General features: G+C 35.3%; 1 protein-coding gene across 3 annotated transcripts in view; it reads left to right on the forward strand.

The window, feature by feature from the left end:
- Positions 1-21,154, forward strand: part of LOC138715488 (follicle-stimulating hormone receptor-like) — a 778,322-nt gene that overhangs the window by 516,306 nt on the left and 240,862 nt on the right. For all 3 annotated transcript variants that reach the window (XM_069848450.1, XM_069848451.1, XM_069848452.1), the window contains one exon: positions 7,427-7,665. In XM_069848450.1, the coding sequence (XP_069704551.1) occupies positions 7,427-7,665 (239 nt within the window). The remainder of the gene's footprint in view (positions 1-7,426; positions 7,666-21,154) is intronic.

Consider the following 21,154-nt stretch of genomic DNA (forward strand, 5'->3'; position numbering starts at 1 on the left):
TTAAAAACTATGTTTAGAAGAATGCTATTTAACAAATTAACCTATTTTCCTTAAATTTACTATTTACAACGTGTTAACATCTACTGTATGGTACTGTTGAATCTTTTAAATACATTGTACATTACTATTTTAGAGCCTGTTCTGTTTTTCTATTTACAAATTAAAAAAAAACAATGACTATTATTGTTAATTCTTTTACAATCTATGTTTAGAAGTATACTATTTAACAAATTAACCTATTTTACTTAAATTTACTATTTACAACGTATCAACATTGTTGAATCTTTTAAATACATTATACAACACTATTTTGGAGCCTATTCTGTTTCTCTGTTTACAAATTAAAAAAAAATTCTACACTATTGTTAATACTTTTGAAAACTATGTCTAGAAGAATACTGTTTAACAAATTAACCTATTTTCCTTGAATTTACTATTTACAATATGTCAAAATTAATAGTTTTTGTGAACTTTATGAATGGTTTTGTGTATTTATTCACTAAGTCACAATTGCTCATCGGCCAGTAGTTTCACGCTATAACTCAGAGCTCTCTACTGGCAGAGACCCGAAACTTGCGTCATTGAAAGCAGAAAGTTCACTGAATACAATGTACTATCACTAATATTTTTAACTATATTCACAGCGGCAAAAAAAAAAAAAATAGGAGGCATTACTTTTCAGCATACCCTCGTATTTCCGCTCGAAGAAACCCTACTGTCATTGCAGAGCCTATATTTCTATGCAAACTGTTCGAAATAGCCTGCAGGATATAGGCCTACGTTCTCAAAAACCGTTGAGGGGGGGGCGTCTCAATTATCATCACCAGGGTTCGAGACTTCGGACCCGATAGAGCAGTTTAGTGGGAAATCCGCATAACGGCGTACTGAGTATAGTGGTAAAGCGTACAGTGGGTGGGGGTACTGTACAATGAATGACAACAAATACGCAAAGAAAAACGCTCTGAATTTGAAGGTTTTGACGAATAATTTGGTTTTAATACAAACCCATTTTCAAACTGTGTCTGAAACTATTCCACGGTTAGAAAAGTCAGAGCGTCCACACCTGTGGAATAATGGTCAGCGCGACTGGCCGTGAAACCAGGTGGCCCGCGTTCGAATCCCGGTCGGGACAAATTACCTGGTTGAGGTTTTTTTCCGGGGTTTTCCCTCAACCCAATACGAGCAAATGCTGGAGAACTTTCGGTGCTGGACCCAGGACTCATTTCACCGTCGTTATCACCTTCATATCATTCAGATGCTAAATAACCTAGATGTTGATACAGCGTCGTAAAATAACCAAATAAAATAAAAAATAAAAAGAAAAGTCAGAGCAAGAGATACCGGAAGCCCTCAAATTAATTTTAAAATTGAGGCAGAGAATTAATGAGACACCAAGTACACCAGTTACTGAACGTGTAAAACAGAAGTAGAAATCAATGTTATGCAAAAATACCGGATATGGAACATTGTGTAACATAAACAGTAAGTTAGTGGGCATACAGTCACCCGAGAATAAAGGACTGTCTCTTAGAGAGTGCAATGATGTTAGGTTTTCTCGTTTTGTTCTTATCACGTCATGCGACGTAGAGCACAGCTTTCTACAGTACAAACTTTGGCAGATAACCGAAAAAGATTTACGTTTGAGACACTGAAAATGTGTCTTGTAGTGCATTGCAATTCGGTACTGTAACTGAATTTCCTAAAGACGACCAATAGGATAAATGAAAAAATTAAAATTGCTACATGCTTATTTCCACCATTAACACTGTGTATAATTTTCTTTTGACATTGTCATTGTGTAATGTATATTTATTTTCAGAATGTACATAATATGTGTGTTTCCCCATACTACCGTACTCAACTCTAAATAGCAACGTTGTTACCTCAACACATCTCTACCTACCTGCAGCGAGTCAACAACCTATAGTGCATGCACAGTAAACTTACTGTATCGAGTCCAAAGTCTCGAAGCCTGATCATCACAGAGCTCAGCGTGTACGATAAGCAAGAATGTATGAAAATTGGACTCGGGAACAATGGAGAGAAACATTATTTACAGATAAAGTACCTAAACATTGCATTACATTCAGATGACAACAGTATCAATGTCAGCTTACAATGAAGCTTTCGTCTTGGATGCTCCAGTAAGAAGGTGGTTCAGCGCTCTTCTGGGAAGGAATCGCAGCACAATACTAGTACACATCCAGGGAAATATGAACGCACAAAATTATGAGCACAGCATCCTTGAATACATTATACGTGGATTTGGAGTGTCTTTGGATGTTATTTATTGTAATTTTTATATTGAATCCTAGGATCCTAGAATTTATAAAAGAAAGTAATACAGAAAATCTCCTCATCTATTTCACTCAAACAATTTTAAATTTAAAAATTGTATATAAGCACTTTGTTATTAGTCAACATTAATTTTCAAGATTCTATTTACTGTAATTTATCTATAGTAATCTGACTAGAGGTTTTGATTTATCTAGACAAAATCAAAATTCGAGAGGGATTTATTTATTTATTTATGCTCGACCATGCCGAAATGTACTAATTATACATCAGGTAGCAGTCATTAAAGCAGGTGCATGTCATTAAAGTACACCTACTCATTAAAGTACAGGTCTTCAGCCAATTATAACTCAGCTTACATGTGTTCAGCCAATGACAAGTCAGCTTTGTACCGTTATAAAACCGCAAGTATCGATTATTCTCGGATATGCAATCGAAAGAGAATTAGCGAAAAGTCACGGAGGCTGGAAATCCAATACTGGCGCAGAAGGTTGTGTTCTTTTACTATAAAAATTAGCGTTAATTGTAAATAATATTCAAATAAATTCAATTTGTCATCTCGTTTTTCAATGTCGAATTCAATAATCAAGGTTATAATATGATAATATTATCAAGTTTAACGGGACTACGTCAAGGTCAATGACATTATTGTTCCTCGGAAAAAATCAATACTTTCGCGTCTGCGCACATCTCACAATTCACGACCTAGAACAAGGTCACTTCCGATCTTGTCAGATACCTACAAATAAAATGTATACATCTGAATACCGGTAATTTCAAGTTAGAAATATGGTCGAGCATAAAATGTCGTATGAAACTCGCCTATAATGGTAATTAAGAAGCTCGTATGAAAATTATGAAACTCGCTTGCGCTCGTTTCATAAATATCCATACTCGATTCTTAATTACTATCATTATAGGCTCGTTGCATAATTACTATTATTTATTTATTTATTTATTTATTTATTTATTTAATCTGACAGGATTAAGGCCATAAGGCCTTCTCTTCCATCCTACTAGATAGCACATACAAATACAAAAAAGAAATACAAACGCTGATGAAAATAATACAAATTAAATTAAAGCCCTATAGACCAGGCACGTCAGAAATCAGATACTGAAAGTGCAGTGTATGTGCGCGGAACGCCGGTCTGTGCAGATTGCGTCATTCACTTGTTGCTCTTACCAGTTCTTAGCGGGAGGGATGTACAAGAATCTATTCTGCGCTTCTAGTTTTCAATTAAATTGACATTTGGACATTATAAACATACTTAGCAAAAGGAAAAAACACAACTATTGTCAGTGTCTAGATTTGACAATAATTGTAACACAAGAAACAATAGACTTACTCAGTTACAATTCACAATGCAGTCGTTTGTAAAGAATCATTTATTTACATGATTTGTATTCAGTATTTGAAGAAAATATAAATATTGCAGTAATTTCGAAACAACAAAAAACGAACACAGTATTTCATTTTACGTAGTAAGTACTGATTATTTCGAAGTAAAACTCTTTCATTGTTCCTCAAGCATTATTGGGTCCATTGGTGCACAAATGTTAAAGAAATATTTTACTCCCAATTATATGCAATAGGACATTGTAAGGCTTTTACACTGGAATCATTTCCTTGCTGTACATTAATATAAATTCGCATTATTGTTAATAAATTGGATAAATTAAGTTTGAATTTATAAATTTATACATAGTTTATTTGGAATACGTTGAGAGCAAATATTAGCAAGTTGGGAGCGTTACTGAATTGAGTTAAAAGAGTACTTCACAAGTTGTGAAGCGAGGACGTTTTCTTTATGTCAGATTTAAAGATTTATTAACGTAAGTATATTAAAACAATATAGTAACGTGAGATGGAAAATTCGCCATTATGTATTATTTTTCCAGAAAATTTTTCTGCCATACAAATAGTTGCTTTCTTCCTTCCCTTACAACCTCAAGACCCTCACATGTATTCCTGACTCAGTATTCTCATCACTTATCAGCTTATAAAATAAAAGTTGTAAGTCGTCTAACCATTGATGACTGTGTTAGTACAGACTCCAAAACAACATCATTGTCATGTTTGTTTTTGCCATTAGATTATTGATTGAGAAATAAGAGCTGGCGAATATCATATTTTGAGACCTTTACTAATCTGATTTAAATTCTCACATCACTATTAGGTCCACATGATATGATGAAAGCCTTTCATTTTAAAATAATTACTGTTGGCTGAGGAAAACATCATAACAGTTACGTTGTATGATTCGTGATTTCCCTTCTTCGTTATATCTGTGGACTCCTCACTTTATTTTTCATAACGCATTCACAATCACAGCTCAATGAGCACCCGTACTGATCTGTGTTACTGAAACAAAAGCTGTTCTGCTACTGCAGGTAATGTATAGCCCTGTCGCGTTCCCCTCCAAGCTGATTCACTCCCTCCAGGTAGGGGAATAGGAACTGCATGTTGCACAGAGACAAGTGCACAATGTGCGCGACTGCACGATGTGCAGGGTTTTGACATGCCCGCTATAGAGGGTCAACAGGGTCAAAAGAACACTATAGAGCTGTCATCGAGCTAATACAAGAAAAAAGAAAGAAAACAGAGATAGCAATGATGATAATAATAATAATAATAATAATAATAATAATACATTACATATTAATTGTCAATTTTACAACGGCATCATTACAATATTTTTCTATATGTCATGGCTTCAGCCGAAGTTGCGCAACCTGACAGATGTTCAACAAGCAATTCCATGAACTAGAATGTGATATTTTAAAATTTAAATTTGAATTTTGATATTGTCCGACAGTCTCTGACATAGTCAGGGAGATAATTATTGGTTGGGTCACTGGCTGAGAAGAAAAAGCCTACTGAAGGATGCACTGGAAGTAATGGTGAATGGGAGAAGAGTTCGAGGCAAAGGAAGGTATCAAATGATAGACAGAATTAAGATATATGGGTCGTAAGAGGAAGCAGAAAATAGGAATGATTGGAGAAAGCTGGGTTTGCAGTAAAAGACCTGCCCATGGGCAGAACACTTATGTAGGTATGTTTGGTAGCAGTGTATTTGTATTATGTAATTCTAATTGGTAAAAGTCAACAATGAATTTTAATCAGCTTGAAATTTAAACCTAATAATGGGAAATAAAACGTTACTGCTAATAAAATTAAATTTTTCCTCAGTAGTCGTCTCCTGTGATGTCTTTCTTCTTGTGCTTGTGATTTTATATAAAATTAGTTAGTTTTCGCGATATATGGACGGCACATTGGTGTTTTTGCGCGTGTTCGTGAAGTGGCACCAGATGTGGTCTGAGCACATGCTTTATTTACAGGAAGCATTGAATAGTTCCAAGACTATGTCGAGTGATACGAAAACAGTTTTCGACACTGCAGTTAAAGTGATAATCTTTATTAAAGCTCGCCCATTGAATGAGAGATTTTATTCTGTATTTTACGACGATATTGGTAGTGAATATAAGCACCTCCTGCTTCACACAGAAGTGCACTGACTTTCAAGGGGTAAAGTTCTTGTAAGACTGCTAGAAGTTTTACTATTTTTTTAATTATTGTAATAATGAGCACGTGGGTTTGTTTGTTTCTGGATAACAATTGGCTGGCCACATTGGATTGTAATGACTATATGGCAGACATATTTTCCAAACTAAATGAACTCAATCTGTTCTCCAAGGCCCAATCATCACTGTGTTCAAAGCTTATGATAAAGTCAATTCATTCCAGAAAAAGATCAATCTGTGGTTAGAGTACGTCAAAAGTAATACTTTTTGTGCCTTTCCAACTTTAGATTATTTTCTAAGTGAGAATGATTTTCCTTACCTTCTTATTTTTGTGATTCTGTTGTATCCCATCTGTCTGCTCTCAACAATGAGACTGAAAGTTCTTTTCCAGAAAATTACAGTGAATTCAATTGGATTGGAGACCCAGTCCTATATTTCGTAAATTCAAACTTGTCAGTGAAACTAAGAGAACAGTTGTGTAATATTAGCTTTGATTCTGACATTAAAACTAAATGTTTGCACTCAGATATAACAGATTTTTTGGATATCATTAAGGCGTGAATATCCTGAACTTTCGAATGGGGCATTAAAATTGTTCATGTTGTTCGCAACATCATCTTAGTGAATAGGGATTTTCCTCTTTAGGTTATGTGAAAAGCAAGTACAGAAAAATACTTGATGCACGCTATGATTTACGACTCAATTAACTGCACTTGAATCCAACATACACCGGCTTGTGCAGGCCCATCCATCACATTCGTTCAGAGAGTACAACATATTTTAAGAAAATTTCAACGTGTGCTCAATTAGAGTAATATCGTATTTTTTAAATTAGCATATAGTCATACAGTATTTACTGTTTCATCAGTGATTAAAGTGTGATAACTTAACTTCAGGGTCGCGTGAAGTTTAATATCCTTCAAGGTGTGTCCTGGACTTAAAAACTTTGAGAACCACTGTTCTAGGACACTTTTGGTGAGTCACAACAAAAATAATACCAATTTACGAGATTAATAGGTTATGTATGCTCACTAAATATGAGGGACGGCAGTTTACTGCGGGCCTAGGAGCGGGTAAATATCTAAATACGCCACTGAAGAACAGATACACTGGCTTTACGGTGTAAACACACACATTTATCTCGATCATCTGTAAAACCGAACTGCTGCTGTTTCAAATAACAAGTTAAGCCCAAGCGGGAATCTAACTCAAGCCGAGCGCATCTTCGGATCAGCAGACAAGACAGTCTACTGACTGCACTACACTGGTGGCTCTGCACAAATATACAATACATAGCAAACAGATTAATTCAGTTTACAAGCATAAACAATAAATTTTTTAATTGAATTGAAGGAATGAGTATGTAGATATTTGGGCAATTCTGTACTGAACCTTTTCTCTCCGATCATGCGCAGTGTTTCTACCTGGGACTTTGAATGTTCCAACGGCTCAGGATTTCTTTGGGTAACTGTATGTTATGTCCGCTGAGACTGTCTGCAATTAGTAATTAAGTAAAACTTAGTAGAAAGATCAGACGAGCAGATATTATTATACATACTGTTCAAACTGACTCTTAAGCTGCATTACAATTCATTGTTTGTTGCAGAGGATGCTGTGTCTACTGGGAACCTTTCTGTTGGCTCAGGCGTTGACAGCCATGACAGAAAGCGATTGGGTCGCCACTGTTCGAACGCTGGAAGACCAGTCGGCCATGATACGCAGTGGTGCCAACTGGCGGTGCGATTGCTGGAACATAACGGACCACGAACTGCTGATGGAGTGCCGCTGCACCGGCCAGGGTCTTCAGGACGTGCCCAGCGACCTCAACAGCGGCGTGCAGGGCTTGTGAGTCTCCAGTTTTCACCCCTCTTATTGGATATATTATGCCCTCAGCTTCAATTTTTTACTGTCTTTAAATATTTTTATGCTCGACCATGCCGAAATGTAGTAATTATACACCTGGTAGCAGTCCTTTAATGCATGTCATTAAAGTACACCTATCTTTTAAAGTTCAGGTTTTCGATTATTCTCGGATATGTAATCGAAAGACAACGAGGAAAACGTCACGGAAGCTGGAAATCCAATACTGTCGCAGAAGGTTATGTTCTGTTACTATAATAATTAGCGTTAATTGTAAATAATATTCAAATAAATTCAATTTGTCATCTCGTTTCTCAATTCTAAATCAATTTCGAGGTTATATCAAAATTAGTTCATGTTATTCTCTAAACTATATCAAGGGCAATGACATTGTTCCTCGGAAAAAATCAATACTTTCGCGTCTGCGCACATCTCACAATTTACGAGCTTGCACAAAGTCACTTCTGCTCTTCAGTGAGATGCGAATAAAATGAATACTTCTGAATAACTTCAAGTTAGAAATATGGCCGAGCATAAAAAGTCGTATGAAACTTGCCTATAATGGTAATTAAGACGCTCGTATGAAAATTATGAAACTCGCTTGCGCTCGTTTCATAAACATACTCGCGTCTTAATTACTATCATTATAGGCTCGGTGCATAATGTACTATTCTTTGACATTACTTCTCAACTGTTCGTTAAAATTTTTTCTCCAGTATAAGATTTCATGCTATTGTTTCAACGTCCGTGAATTTTATCACTGTTTTCTTCTTGCAATTTGAGATACAAATAAATCAAGCTGCTGCATGGAAAAGTGAACTAACGGCGATCCGTAATATGTAGTGCTGACTGGCGTCCATACCTCCTACTCTCCCTGATTTGTTTTAAGGACGCAATCACAATTTATTTAAATCTAAATTTATTTATTTTATTTATTTATTTAATAATAACATATACATAAAAACGTTACCTTAAAATACCCCGAAAGAGCAAAGTTCGTGTTCGGGGACAGTTCTGTTACATAGCTATACATACTTTGTAGACAAAACACTTAAGAAAATATGATAATAAAATTAGTAGATAATAATACTAGTAATAACTGAATGAAAAAAGAGACGATGTTGAGATTGGTGGATTAATATTAAATTATTATTAGTAGTATAATTAGTACAGGTCATGTTGATATAGTAACCAAGATAAGATAGAAAAAATATACTTAGGATAGAAATTAACTTGTTTTACAATACATGGTACATAATATAAATACAGGGAGGTCTGTTATATAATTTTTTTAATTCTGAATCTGAAAATTTCATTGCTTAAAGTAGTCAATTCTGGATGAAATTTGATTATCGAATTATATAGACGTGGACCATAATTTGTACTGTGTAGTAAAGCAGCAGATGTGAAACATTTAGGTTCAAATAAATTAAGAATTTCATTTCGTCTTGTGTTATGATCATGTGGCTTAGCTACAAATTTAATTCTATTTTTATGATAGAATTTCATTAAAGAGCATTTATAAATTTTGTCAATTCTAAAAACATTCAATTCGGAATGGTTAAAATTTGTTGGATAATCCAGTCGCCTTTCCAAACAAATTTTGATCATACGTTTTTGCAACATAATTAGAGGAAAAAGAGCAGTTTTTGTAATTCTTCATCCATCCAGTTATAACATATTGGATAACAGATTCAACTATAGCCAAATAAACCAAACGTAATACATGAGTAGGCAAGTAATGGTGAAGGTTTACAAATTTGTAAATTGTTTTACGGATCCTGTTACATAAAAAGGTGATTTGTCTATCCCATTTCAAGTGCTGATCAACAATAATTCCCAGGTATTTCACATCTACAGATTCTTTCAGGCAAGGGCATTTACAGGTTGTAGAGAGTTTACAAAATGAGTTGTGGATTATTAATTTTAGATGAGAAAGTGATTTCAATTTGTTCAATCCAGAGACTTAAAGAAAATGGCACCAAAGTAGTTTTAGTTATATTTTTAATGAGAAGAAAGATACAGTTGATGTACACAAATGAATTTTCTATCACACGTACTTCCATACTTTCATAACATATAAAAGAGCATGTAAAACATTTCCTTGTTGCTATCTCAGCCATATATAGGTACGGAAAGGAACGGGGATATTAAAATTGGCAGCGGGCACATTGGAGTGCCGTCGGGAATTGCAACCCGCAGTTTCTTGATACCACAGAACTATATATTTCAGAAATTTAACACTCATATGATCTAATCAGCCTCAAATACATTTAGTATCAGTCTCTTGTTTTAAAGTAAAACACTTGCCACCATTAATAGAAACTGTATAGACCTCTGGAGATTTTCAGCGTATTCCGAATCTCACCGGACCGGTGGACAACAATGACGTCACGCTGCAGCGAATTAGGAACAAAACTGCTGGAAGGATTGATGGCTGTCATGGCGACTGTGTAAGTTGTTGTCTGTGCTACGCTAGCAAAATTTTGCGAAATTTCTGTACTGCCATCTCGTTCGAAGAAAATAGAGCATAAACAATTGATTTCTTGAACCGGTAGTAATAACTGGTCCGTTGACATGTTCGCTCATAAGCCATTAACATATTGTTTTTACGTTGTGCTCATTACAAACAATACAGCAGAACACACCGCCATGACACAACAGTGCACGATGTCATTCGTCTGCTAATTCCCGTCCTATACAAGAACCAATCAGATCCACTGATGGCGGCTGATGGAGACTGCCACCACCTCTGCAAGCTGATAGCACCGGTGCGACACCGATGGAGCATCTGTGAAGCCATCGGTGAAATTCGGAACATCGTGATGCCATCAGATTGCTCAGCGCTGAGATTCGGAATACGCTCATTAACACCTGTATTTCTACACGCATAGAAAATTGGACACATCTATACTAATAATAAATCTGTAGCCGTAATTTTTCTGGTAATTTTCGATTTTCCAAAAATAATTGGTTCTAACATATATAATTAACCACCCTGAAACCGAAAATCGCTTTTTTGAAATTTTTGTTTGTATGTCTGTCTGTATCTTTGTTACCTTTTCACGCGATAATGGATGAACGGATTTCGATGAAAATTGGAATATAAATTATGTTCGTTGTAACTTAGATTTTAGGCTATATGGCATTCAAAATACATTATTTAAAAGGGGGTTATAAGGCGGCCTGAATTAAATAAATCGAAATATCTCGCTTATTATTGATTTTTGTGAAAAATGTTACATAACAAAAGTTTCTTTACAAATAATTTTCGATAAGTTTTATTCCTTGAAAAAGTTTGATAGGACTGATATTTAATGAGATAAATGAGTTTTAAAATTAAAATAACTGCCATCTAAGGCCGTGTAATGAATTAAAAAACAAATGAATTCGTCTATAAGGGGCCTTGGAAAGCAACAATCGAAAGCTATGAAAGATAGCCTACAGGGAATGTTTCTGTGTTTGTATGAAGTAATATCGGAAGCTAAATTAACCGATTTGTATAATTAATTATTATTTCACCACTGGAAAGTGTAGTGGACATAATGCTATAATGTTATTACAGTAACTTCTGATATAATATAATATAATATAATATAATATAATATAATATAATATAATATAATATAATATAATATAATATAATATAATATAAAATGTAATATTATATAATATAATTTAAGTTATTTTAAGGGTTCAGAACCATAGTGGGCCAAACGCCATTTACTGAATACGTAGAAAACAAGGGTTAAAATTAATTTATTACCATAATTCAATGGAAACCTATAACAAGTAAAATAAAGTATACACATTAAATCTAAATGATATCAATGTTCATTAAACTATGGTTGCATGTAATAAAAATTAGAAACATGTTAAAGGAATTGTCATTGCACCAATGAGTGGTCTCTGAATGTAATTATGAAGTATAACATGTAGTCTATATTGTGCTTGGGATTCAAATTAACAATTTTTTTTGGAGTATTACTATAGTAAAAGTACAGAAACACATTATGAACAAAATAACAATTTTCATTATTATTACTAATGTTTGGTGAAATGTAAATATTTTGTTTTCAATGGCCTCACCACCTCATTTGTTCATTTTTGTGCAAAACTGATTGTTGTTCCAAGTCACACAGAGATTGTGTGCACTCGTTGTGGGTCTCTGGCGTTTCGTCAGCCCACGCGAGTTGTATGGATATAAAGGGAAAAGTTGAGACGGTGTCGGGTGGAGTTCCCGGGTAGCTCAGTGGTAGAGCGCTGGTACGTTCAACCAGAAGTCTCGAGAATTATCCTGTCTTCGTGAGTTCAACCTGTGTCAAATAATTAACGAGCAGATCACTTGTCGTCCTTCGTATATGCCTATTCATGAAAGTACGCGTAACTATCCGTAGGGAATACCAGACTAAAGTCCGGATTTAAAAAAATTGTGATTTTTAAAATAAAGGAAGAGCAAGTGAAACTTTAGTAGACTGTTGTTATTTTGCAACATTTTTTTTTTTTGTACGTAAGTATTACAATATTTCAGGAATATTCTCTTAGTAGAGACATGTGTCCTGCTTGAACTCTATATTCTACGTATATCTTTATAGAAAGTATAATTTCTTATATTGAATTAACTATGTGAACCTCTTCAAGACCTCTAGAAGCGGGAAACGTAAAGTACTGTGATTGGCTGAAAAGTGAAAGAAAGCTCCTGCCGGACTCATAGGAAAGCAAACGAAAACATGTGACAAATTCCTGCTGATTCATGGTTTCCTTACTTACTTACTTACAAATGGCTTTTAAGGAACCCGAAGGTTCATTGCCGCCCTCACATAAGCCCGCCATCGGTCCCTATCCTGTGCAAGATTAAGCCAGTCTCTATCATCATACCTCACCCCCCTCAAATCCATTTTAATATTATCCTCCCATCTACGTCTCGGCCTCCCTAAAGGTCTTTTCCTAGCTTTCCGAAATACTGAAGACGCTGCAGCGTAATGTTTGTTATTCTGTGAAAGGAAACATTCTTAACACAGAATACTGTATTCTGTAGCAGAATGTCAAACAGACTACAGAATATAATTATAAGAATAAAAATAGAATAAAATAAGATATAAAAAAGAGAATACAATAATATTAATACATTTTAGGACCGAATGAGCAGCGCTCGTGTTCGGTCGTAGTTTAGATGTGTTATTAATAAAAGACGAATGCATAAATAAAATAAAATAGAAACTAAAATAAAATTACAGCTATAATGAAATTATATAATATAATATTAACATAGTGCGACGGGTTTTACCTGGTGGCACGCGTTGTTGTTGTTTATCTTCCTCTCTGTCGCGTCGCCGGTAGAGGAGGAGTCGGTGGACGGTTGCTGGAAGATCTTGTCCCCCGGTGGAGGAGATCTCTTCTCAGGGACCTTGTGGTTTTGTGGGCGTAGGATATAATGTGATGTTCGTCGTTCTCACGAAAAGAAGCCAAGGAGTAGAGTTCCACTAAGTGTATTTATTCGGCTCACGTCCCTTGCTTGAGTCCAAGCGACGGAATACTGGCTGTTGTCTTCCGTGTGATTTCGGCTTCTCGTCTAACGCCAGTTTAAAATCGCTGCTGTCACTTTTTGAGTAAAACACAAAGCTAAAAAGTGCGAAATCTACACTTTATCACTTCGATCGGCTGGAAAACGGAGAATGATAAGATATACACGATCGGAACAAGTGCCGGAAATATTATTAATACTCACGCGATCGGCTCACAGGCCGTAGACTATATTAGTGAGTAAACACGCCACTGGCCGGCAGTCTTCTGACCAAACACACGATCGGCTCACTGGCCGGTAATATTCTGAGAAAATACACGCTCGGCTCACAGGACGGAAATCGTCTGGGCAAATACACTCTCGGCTCACAGGCCGGCAATCGTCTGGCGGGGGTACACGCTCGGCTCACGTCCTTTTAAATACTCACTAAGGTGACGCGCTCACCAGACGCCACTATTGTTTGCCAGATTCAAACAACGCTACCAGCGCGTTCCTAGACAGGAAAAACCCCTTTATGCTATACTAAAGTTCAGTAACCTACCTCGCGTCTACTGGTTTTAAATGCGTTAGGCGCCTGTCAGACTGAGTGAATAAAGAGCCTATTACGCGCTTCGCTGATCCCCCTCGCGTAAGTTAAACATCTTACAGAAATATAGAAATATCTAAAATGAAACTATACTATAACTTATATAGGAGAAAAAATATCTTACTATCGCCGGACCATCCGACTACAGCTTCAATAGAGATACATACAAAATGATTGTTGTATTATTTATTTATTTATTTATTTACTTACTTATTTATTTATTTATTCTGGCAGAGTTAAGGCCTTCTCTTCCACACTACCAGAAGTGAAATACATAATGAAACAATGACAAAAATAGTAAAGTCTTGCTTAAATATAATAGTAATATACGTTACAAGAGCAGTATGTTGACGTTTTCATGTTCTCGAAAATTAAAAAAGCTCAACTACGTTTCGCTTTTTCAATCTTTTCCTCGAACATGAAAACAAACATACCGCTCGTGTATCGTACACTATTTTGTGCGAAGATCGTTTATTACAGACCTGAAAGACGAATTTCTAATTAGTTGCAATGAATTCTCCATGTTGGTTTCTGTTTAATGACGCCAACTTCGGAACACCAAAATATCTTTCTTCAACATTGTTGCTGTAAAATGTTTTCTGTGTTTACTATACTCCAGCAGGCCGTGATATACGTCTGTCTTTTTTTTCCCCCAGTCTATAAATGCGAACTTAAAACAAACGGTAAGGTTATGTAATGATTTATTTTTCATTTTAACATTTTAACAATATTATTTATATAACATATTGCAGTAATAACATCGGCATCTGGAATCTCGTTGATTTTTTCACGGCTTCCTTAATGCTACTTATATCAGGAATGCAATAAGTTTCGTGGAGTAGTAGACATTACTTAATTTTTGCAAATATTTAAAAACAATAATTAACATTGCAATTTAGGTGAAATTGCAGTGGTAAGTTTCCAATTTATAATTATTACTATGTTAAACGTCTCTAAAATAATATGTTAAAAGCCTAAAGCAGTAAAATGAATGTCGCGCTTAAGCGGTAAGAAGAGGGAAATTGTTATGTGTGTTACGCTGGGAATACTGAATATGGTATTTCACACTTACCGCGTATTGGTTCTGTGCGGAAAACAAGCAAATACGCACGATCTCGCACAAAAATAATTTTCATGCACATTAACAAGCTTACACGGGCTATAATGAAATATTAACTGAACATGATACATAATTAAGTTATTTATAATTAATATCCTAATTCTACTTTATGATAGAGCTAAATGACAATTTATATGCACAGAATAGCCTCTAAAAATCGGCTAACACTCACAAATCAATTTCATGAAAAAGTATGTAATTCTTAATTTAAATTGATTAACCGTTCGGCAATCCCTGACATGAGGTGGTAAGGAGTTCCATAGGCGACAAACTGACACTGTGAAAGAGGATGAATAGAAAGAGGTACGGTAACGAGAAATGGATAATAAGGCCTGATGTTGATTCCGTAACGTTGTAAGATATTCAGAGCGAGTTGTCAGATATTTTGGAGTAGAAGTGAACAATATTCCAAACAGGACAGATGAAGAATGTGCTATTCTACGTTCCTTTAGGCGGACCCATGAAAGAACTTCAAAAGATGGCGTTATATGGTCAAATTTACGAGTATTGCAGGTAAAGCGGACACACACAATATGACCACGTTGTAGTCTTTCAACTAAATTGACAGTATTAGGCAATTCAGAGAGTATAACATACGACATGTCAGATTAAATAGTGAAAAGGAACAGGTTCGAGTCCCGGACAGGCCTGGCACGTGTGGCAGTTAAGATTTTCCCGTTTCTCCATATCAGGCATCTAATTCATTCCGTCATCTTTCCATGGCATTTCCCGAACGTCGACTGGCGACGCACGGAGGGGGCTGGCCTAGGGACGAGTGAGGTTGACTTCTGGAAACCAGGGTACGGAGCGAACCTTAGTGTAGTCAGCCGGTGTGGGTTTGGAAATGCGCGTAGCTTGAGGGTTAGCGTAATAGATCGCAAAAGATCGCAGTGCTGGGTCATTGCGTCCCTCCCAAAAATTCCATTAAAGCAACCTAATTTAAAGGAACTAATGTTATCTTAAGGCTCATTCACAATGAAAATTAAACATAACGTAAGCGTTTACTTAAGAATGTAAACGTTACGGTAAAATCAAGAAGTCATACCATCATTCACGATGGGAACATAAACATAACAGCAAACATATTTGGTAACCATGGAAACATAACAACGACGCCATTTCCTCATATTCTGTCGTACACTTCAGCGCTCCACGATTGTGATCTGTTTGCAGATCACGTAAGCATCAGCATGAAAGTTTGGAGTTTGCAAACTTTTATGTTAACGTCTTACCGTAATGTTTATGTCAGTGCTTATGTGAATCATTGTGAATGATCCCATTTGGTAGCCTGGGCGTAAAATTCTGTGTTTATGTTACGGTTATGTTTAATTTTCATTGTAAATGGGCCTTTACTCCAACAAACTGCAAAAACCAAAACTACTTTATCCTATTATCTGAACCAACGTACACCCCAACTACCTCTGACTGAACTTCAACTCTTATCCATAATACCTACACTAATAGAAAGTGAACTTAACATAATTTCCACCTTATCCTACATAAACCATAATACTCGTACAACATAGTAATATATATTTGTGCGAGATCGTGCGTATTTGCTTGGTTGCCACACAAAACCAGTCCGCGGTAAGTCTACAATTCCACATTCAGTATTCCCAACCGAACACACATAACAATTTCCCTCTTCTTACCGCTTAAGTGACATATTCATTTTACTGCTTTAGGCTTTTAACATATTATTTTTAGAGACGTTCAATATAGTAATAATTATAAATTGGAAACTTACCACTGCAATTTCACCTAAATTGCACTGTTAATTATTGTTTTTAAATATTTGCAAAAATTAAGTAAAATCTACAACTCCACTAAAGTTACTGCATTTCGTGATGCATGTAACATTAACGAAGCCGTTTGTTTTAGGTTCGCATTTATAGACTGGGGGAAAAAAAAAAAAAAAAAAAAAGACAGTCGTATATCACGGCCTGCTGGAGTATAGTAAACACAGAAAACATTTTAAAGCAACAATGTTGAAGATAGATATTTTTGTTTTGCAAATTTGCCGTCATTGAACAGAAACCAAGATAGAGATTTCATTGCAACTAATTACAAATTCCTCTTTCAGGTATGTAATAAACGATCTTCGCACAAAATAATGTACGATACACGAGTGGTATGTTTTCTTTCAATTCTCGGAAATTAAAAAAGCTCAACTACGTTTCGCTTTTTCAAACTTTTCCTCGAACATGAAAACTTCAACATACCGCTCTTGTAACGCATATTACTATTTCTAGTCCTTAAAAAATCATCTAGAAATTATGAAAACAGCAGTTACTACATCATTGTTAGAATTACGTGTAAAATGCAAGGAACTACGGATTATATAGTCTAGCAGTATTATGAGTGCATGTATACAAACGACGAACCGTCAGTTTCATATTATGATAAAACCATACACGACTCTAAAAGACATTGTATCATTCTGTCAGCTTTGTCATAGTGATGGAGCGACAAAAAAATGAAAGCGCTCAAAGCATTTTGAATGGAAAACATTACGTTTTTATATGCAGAGTGTAAATGTGTGTTGTAAAATGTGATATTCAGTGACAATTAAGGTGAAAAACTAAAAGAGACACGAAAATGTGTATGAAAATGCAGCTGTGTTTTGCTTTGTAACGATTAGCGGCTTATTGTGGCGTGAATTGTGCAGAGCAATAGGCTGTGTTATTAAACTTCCTCCAGGAGTAACGTTTTAAAGGAGGAAGCAGGCCTAACCATAGCGCTCCTGCTGTGTTGCAAGTAGTGCGAAAGTTCAAAATCGCGCTCTTTCACGGGTTTTTTGACCGTACTTGGTTTACAAAACATGTCCTACTTTGTAGATTTCCCCCCCCCCCCCGCCTATGATTAAATCCAAACAGTCTTCATAAAATACACAGACTAATATGACGATGGTACAAACAAAACACATTATATCATTATAGCCTATCCTAACCTAACATACAAACAGGCATAAAACTGTATAATTCAGTAGTTAGCATTATCATTTTGTCAGTTCGTATCATAAACTTCAACAGCTGATACCTAAGCTGTCTCGCCTTGAAGAATACTTATGTTCTTTAATTTAAAATTTAGAATACATATTTAATTGTTCATTGATTAAAGTTCTCGTTAACACTTTGTTAAAAACATAAAATTTACTTTGTCATACGTCAAAAGTGTTAAAATTGTTAAAAAAAAGGTATATACCTTCGACAGACGGCGGGTTTCGACGCTATGTGTCGTCGTCTTCAGTGTCTCTTGAACCACTGGTGATCTTGACTCTGCGATGTGCAGTTGTCGATGGTAGGGGTGGGGGTGTGTTGCTGCTATGGTGGGGGTTGGCTGTTTGTATGTTATGATATATTATGACGTCAAATAATGTGTTCGTATCGAACTGTAGTTGTGTGTTAAGTATATATTGTGGGTGTGCTATTGTATTCTTATATATATATATATATATATATATATATATATATATACAATAATATAGAAACAGATATGGAAATTTTGCACATCACACCAAAAAGTTCACAGTTAAACATCCTAGAACAGTACGAAATATATAAGAATACAATAGCATACCCACAATATATACTTAACACACAACTGCAGTTCAATACGCACACATTGTTTGACGTCATAATACATCATAACATACAAACAGACAACCTCCACCATAGGAGCAACACACCCCCACCCCTACCATCGACAACTGCACATCGCAGAGTCAAGATCACCAGTGGTTCAAGAGACATTGAGGACGACGACACATAGCGTCGAAACGGGCCGTCTGTCGAAGGTATATACATTTTTTTAACAATCTTAACACTTTTAATGTATGACAAAGTAAATTTTGTATATTTAATTGTTTATTGTTGACTATCACCCTATGTAAAATTATTGTACATTATTTTCGGGTTTATTAAAGTAATTTAGCGTTAAAAGTAATAAAACAAAAATAAAAAATGATAGAATTAATATAAGAACTTGGTCTCATAGTGAGCATTTGTCGAGTTTTAAAAAACTTATAGAATTTACAATTAAATATCGTAAAATATTAAAATATAATTTTTATTTTGATAGTATCCTTAAATTAGCCTTCAATATGACTAATGTTTCTGTGTGTGAAAAGTATGGAAAAAAAATAATAATTCTAGGTGTAAAGAAAAAAAAACATAATTACTGAAAAACTGTGTTGGTAACATCTATCTACATTTTGGAGAAACGTTCCTCAATTGTTTCAGTACCTTTCTTAGAAATTGGTAAGGCAACAATAACCGTACACAGGTTTGAAATCGCAATTCGTATACTCGAGATAATAACGGTTTAAGTAGTGTGGGATGACTCCAATACGCCGCGCTCCTTTCGTAAATATTGACAGTGACTAAAGTCTGTGTGATGTATCTTGTCTCACTGTGAAAAGAGAGAGAAAGGAGATATATCTTACTTCGTCTGTATTGTTATGGCAATGGGAGAGTGGAGCGATGCCGTCCATCCATCCAGTGGCGGAAGGGACTAGTTGATACATTCTGTAGCGCAAAATAAAAATACAAAATATCTCTCTTCGTACTGTGTAGTTCCGTCACTGAGCTTGTCTTTCAAGAAATTGAGTTCCGGCAGCCTGTACAGTGACAAGGTTTTGAAAGGAATCCTGAAAATTTACAACCCTCCTATAATGTCCAACTCATTTGAAGGGACTTGGTTTTATTGCTACTGAGACAAGATAAACCTTACCAGGTATAAACCGACCATGCTTTTATAACAATAACAATGGATGTTAAGTAGTGACTGTGCGCACAGGAAAACCATGAAAGTGGCCTGGAAAGAAAGATAAAAAGTAAATTATGATTAGGAGTGAATAGACGTTCGAATATTGCATGTGAACCAATATTGAAATATTACCATTACTGTACATTAATTATAACATTGTGAAAACTAAAGAAATGAGATTAAATAGTAAAAACACAGATAAAGTTATAATAAATAATAATAACATTGATACTGTTCAAGAATTTAAATATTTGGGTGGTATAATATTGACAAGGATGGTGGAGCCTTTGAGAATGTAAAGAACCGAATAAAAAATGCAAATAGTGCATTTGTCCAGTTGTACCCAATATGGAAATCTTATATTATATCTAGATCTACAAAAATTAAAATCTTTAACAGTAATGTGAAATCAGTTTTATTATATGGCTGTGAGACATGGAAAACAAGTAAAATTATACAAAATAAACTGCAAACATTTGTTAATAGATGTTTACGAAGAATTTTAAAAATTAGATGGCCAGATATAATCACAAACTCATAACTATGGAAGATAACAAATCAGAAAGAAATCAAAAGACGAAAGTGGAATTGGATAGGGCACACAATCAGGAAAGGAGATGGAGCAGTAGAAAGAATGGCTTTGGATTGGAACCCCCAGGGTAGTAGAACAAGAGGAAGGCCAAAAAAATACATGGAAAAGAACAGTTTTGGAGGAAATTTCTAGGGAGGGGAAAACATGGAGCGAAGTGAAGAAGTTGGCTACAAATAGGGTCCGATGGAGGCACTTTGTGAATGTCCTATGCTCCTCGTGAGGAGATACAGGAGTTTGATTCATTGAATTATAACATCGTGAAAGTATTTAAGTATTTCATATAGTTGTATAAATAAAAAGAGCGATATTTTAATTGTTCACTAACAAAATACTACATCAGAACCCATTATATTTGGGGTGTCAGGAACACCCCGCGCGACTGCTTAAGGGTTAATAACACATTTTTATATACAATAGCCTTATTGAAACCAACGATTGTGCATTTCTTATGGCAGAACTATCTTCAGTATTACAGTGATGGTTTAACGAATACAATCCCCAATTTACAATGGACTTTTGTCTATTAAATTTCTCCAATAACGTATTAAATGTGGCAGCAAGTGATGTTTCTAACATTATTGAAGTTCACGTAACCATAGAATAGAACAGGGATTCCGAACTGTTATGTAGCGCAGCGCTATGAAGTGTGTCGCGAAATTTTGAAATTAAAAAATAAATTTTATTCCATCCAGAAAGGCTCTTTACAACGCAGTTTTTATTTACAACGAAGTGTTTTATATGGTACATTTTATTTTGATACAGACTTTACCAATGAAACGTGAACACCTGCAACAATGCTGAGTTTAATTTTTCTGCCTGGCGATAATTCGAATGCAAGTGAAAACCTACAACAATGCTCAGTTTAATTTTTCTGCCTGGCGATAA

Source organism: Periplaneta americana, chromosome 15 (genome assembly GCF_040183065.1).
Source record: "Periplaneta americana isolate PAMFEO1 chromosome 15, P.americana_PAMFEO1_priV1, whole genome shotgun sequence".
NCBI lineage: Eukaryota > Metazoa > Arthropoda > Insecta > Blattodea > Blattidae > Periplaneta > Periplaneta americana.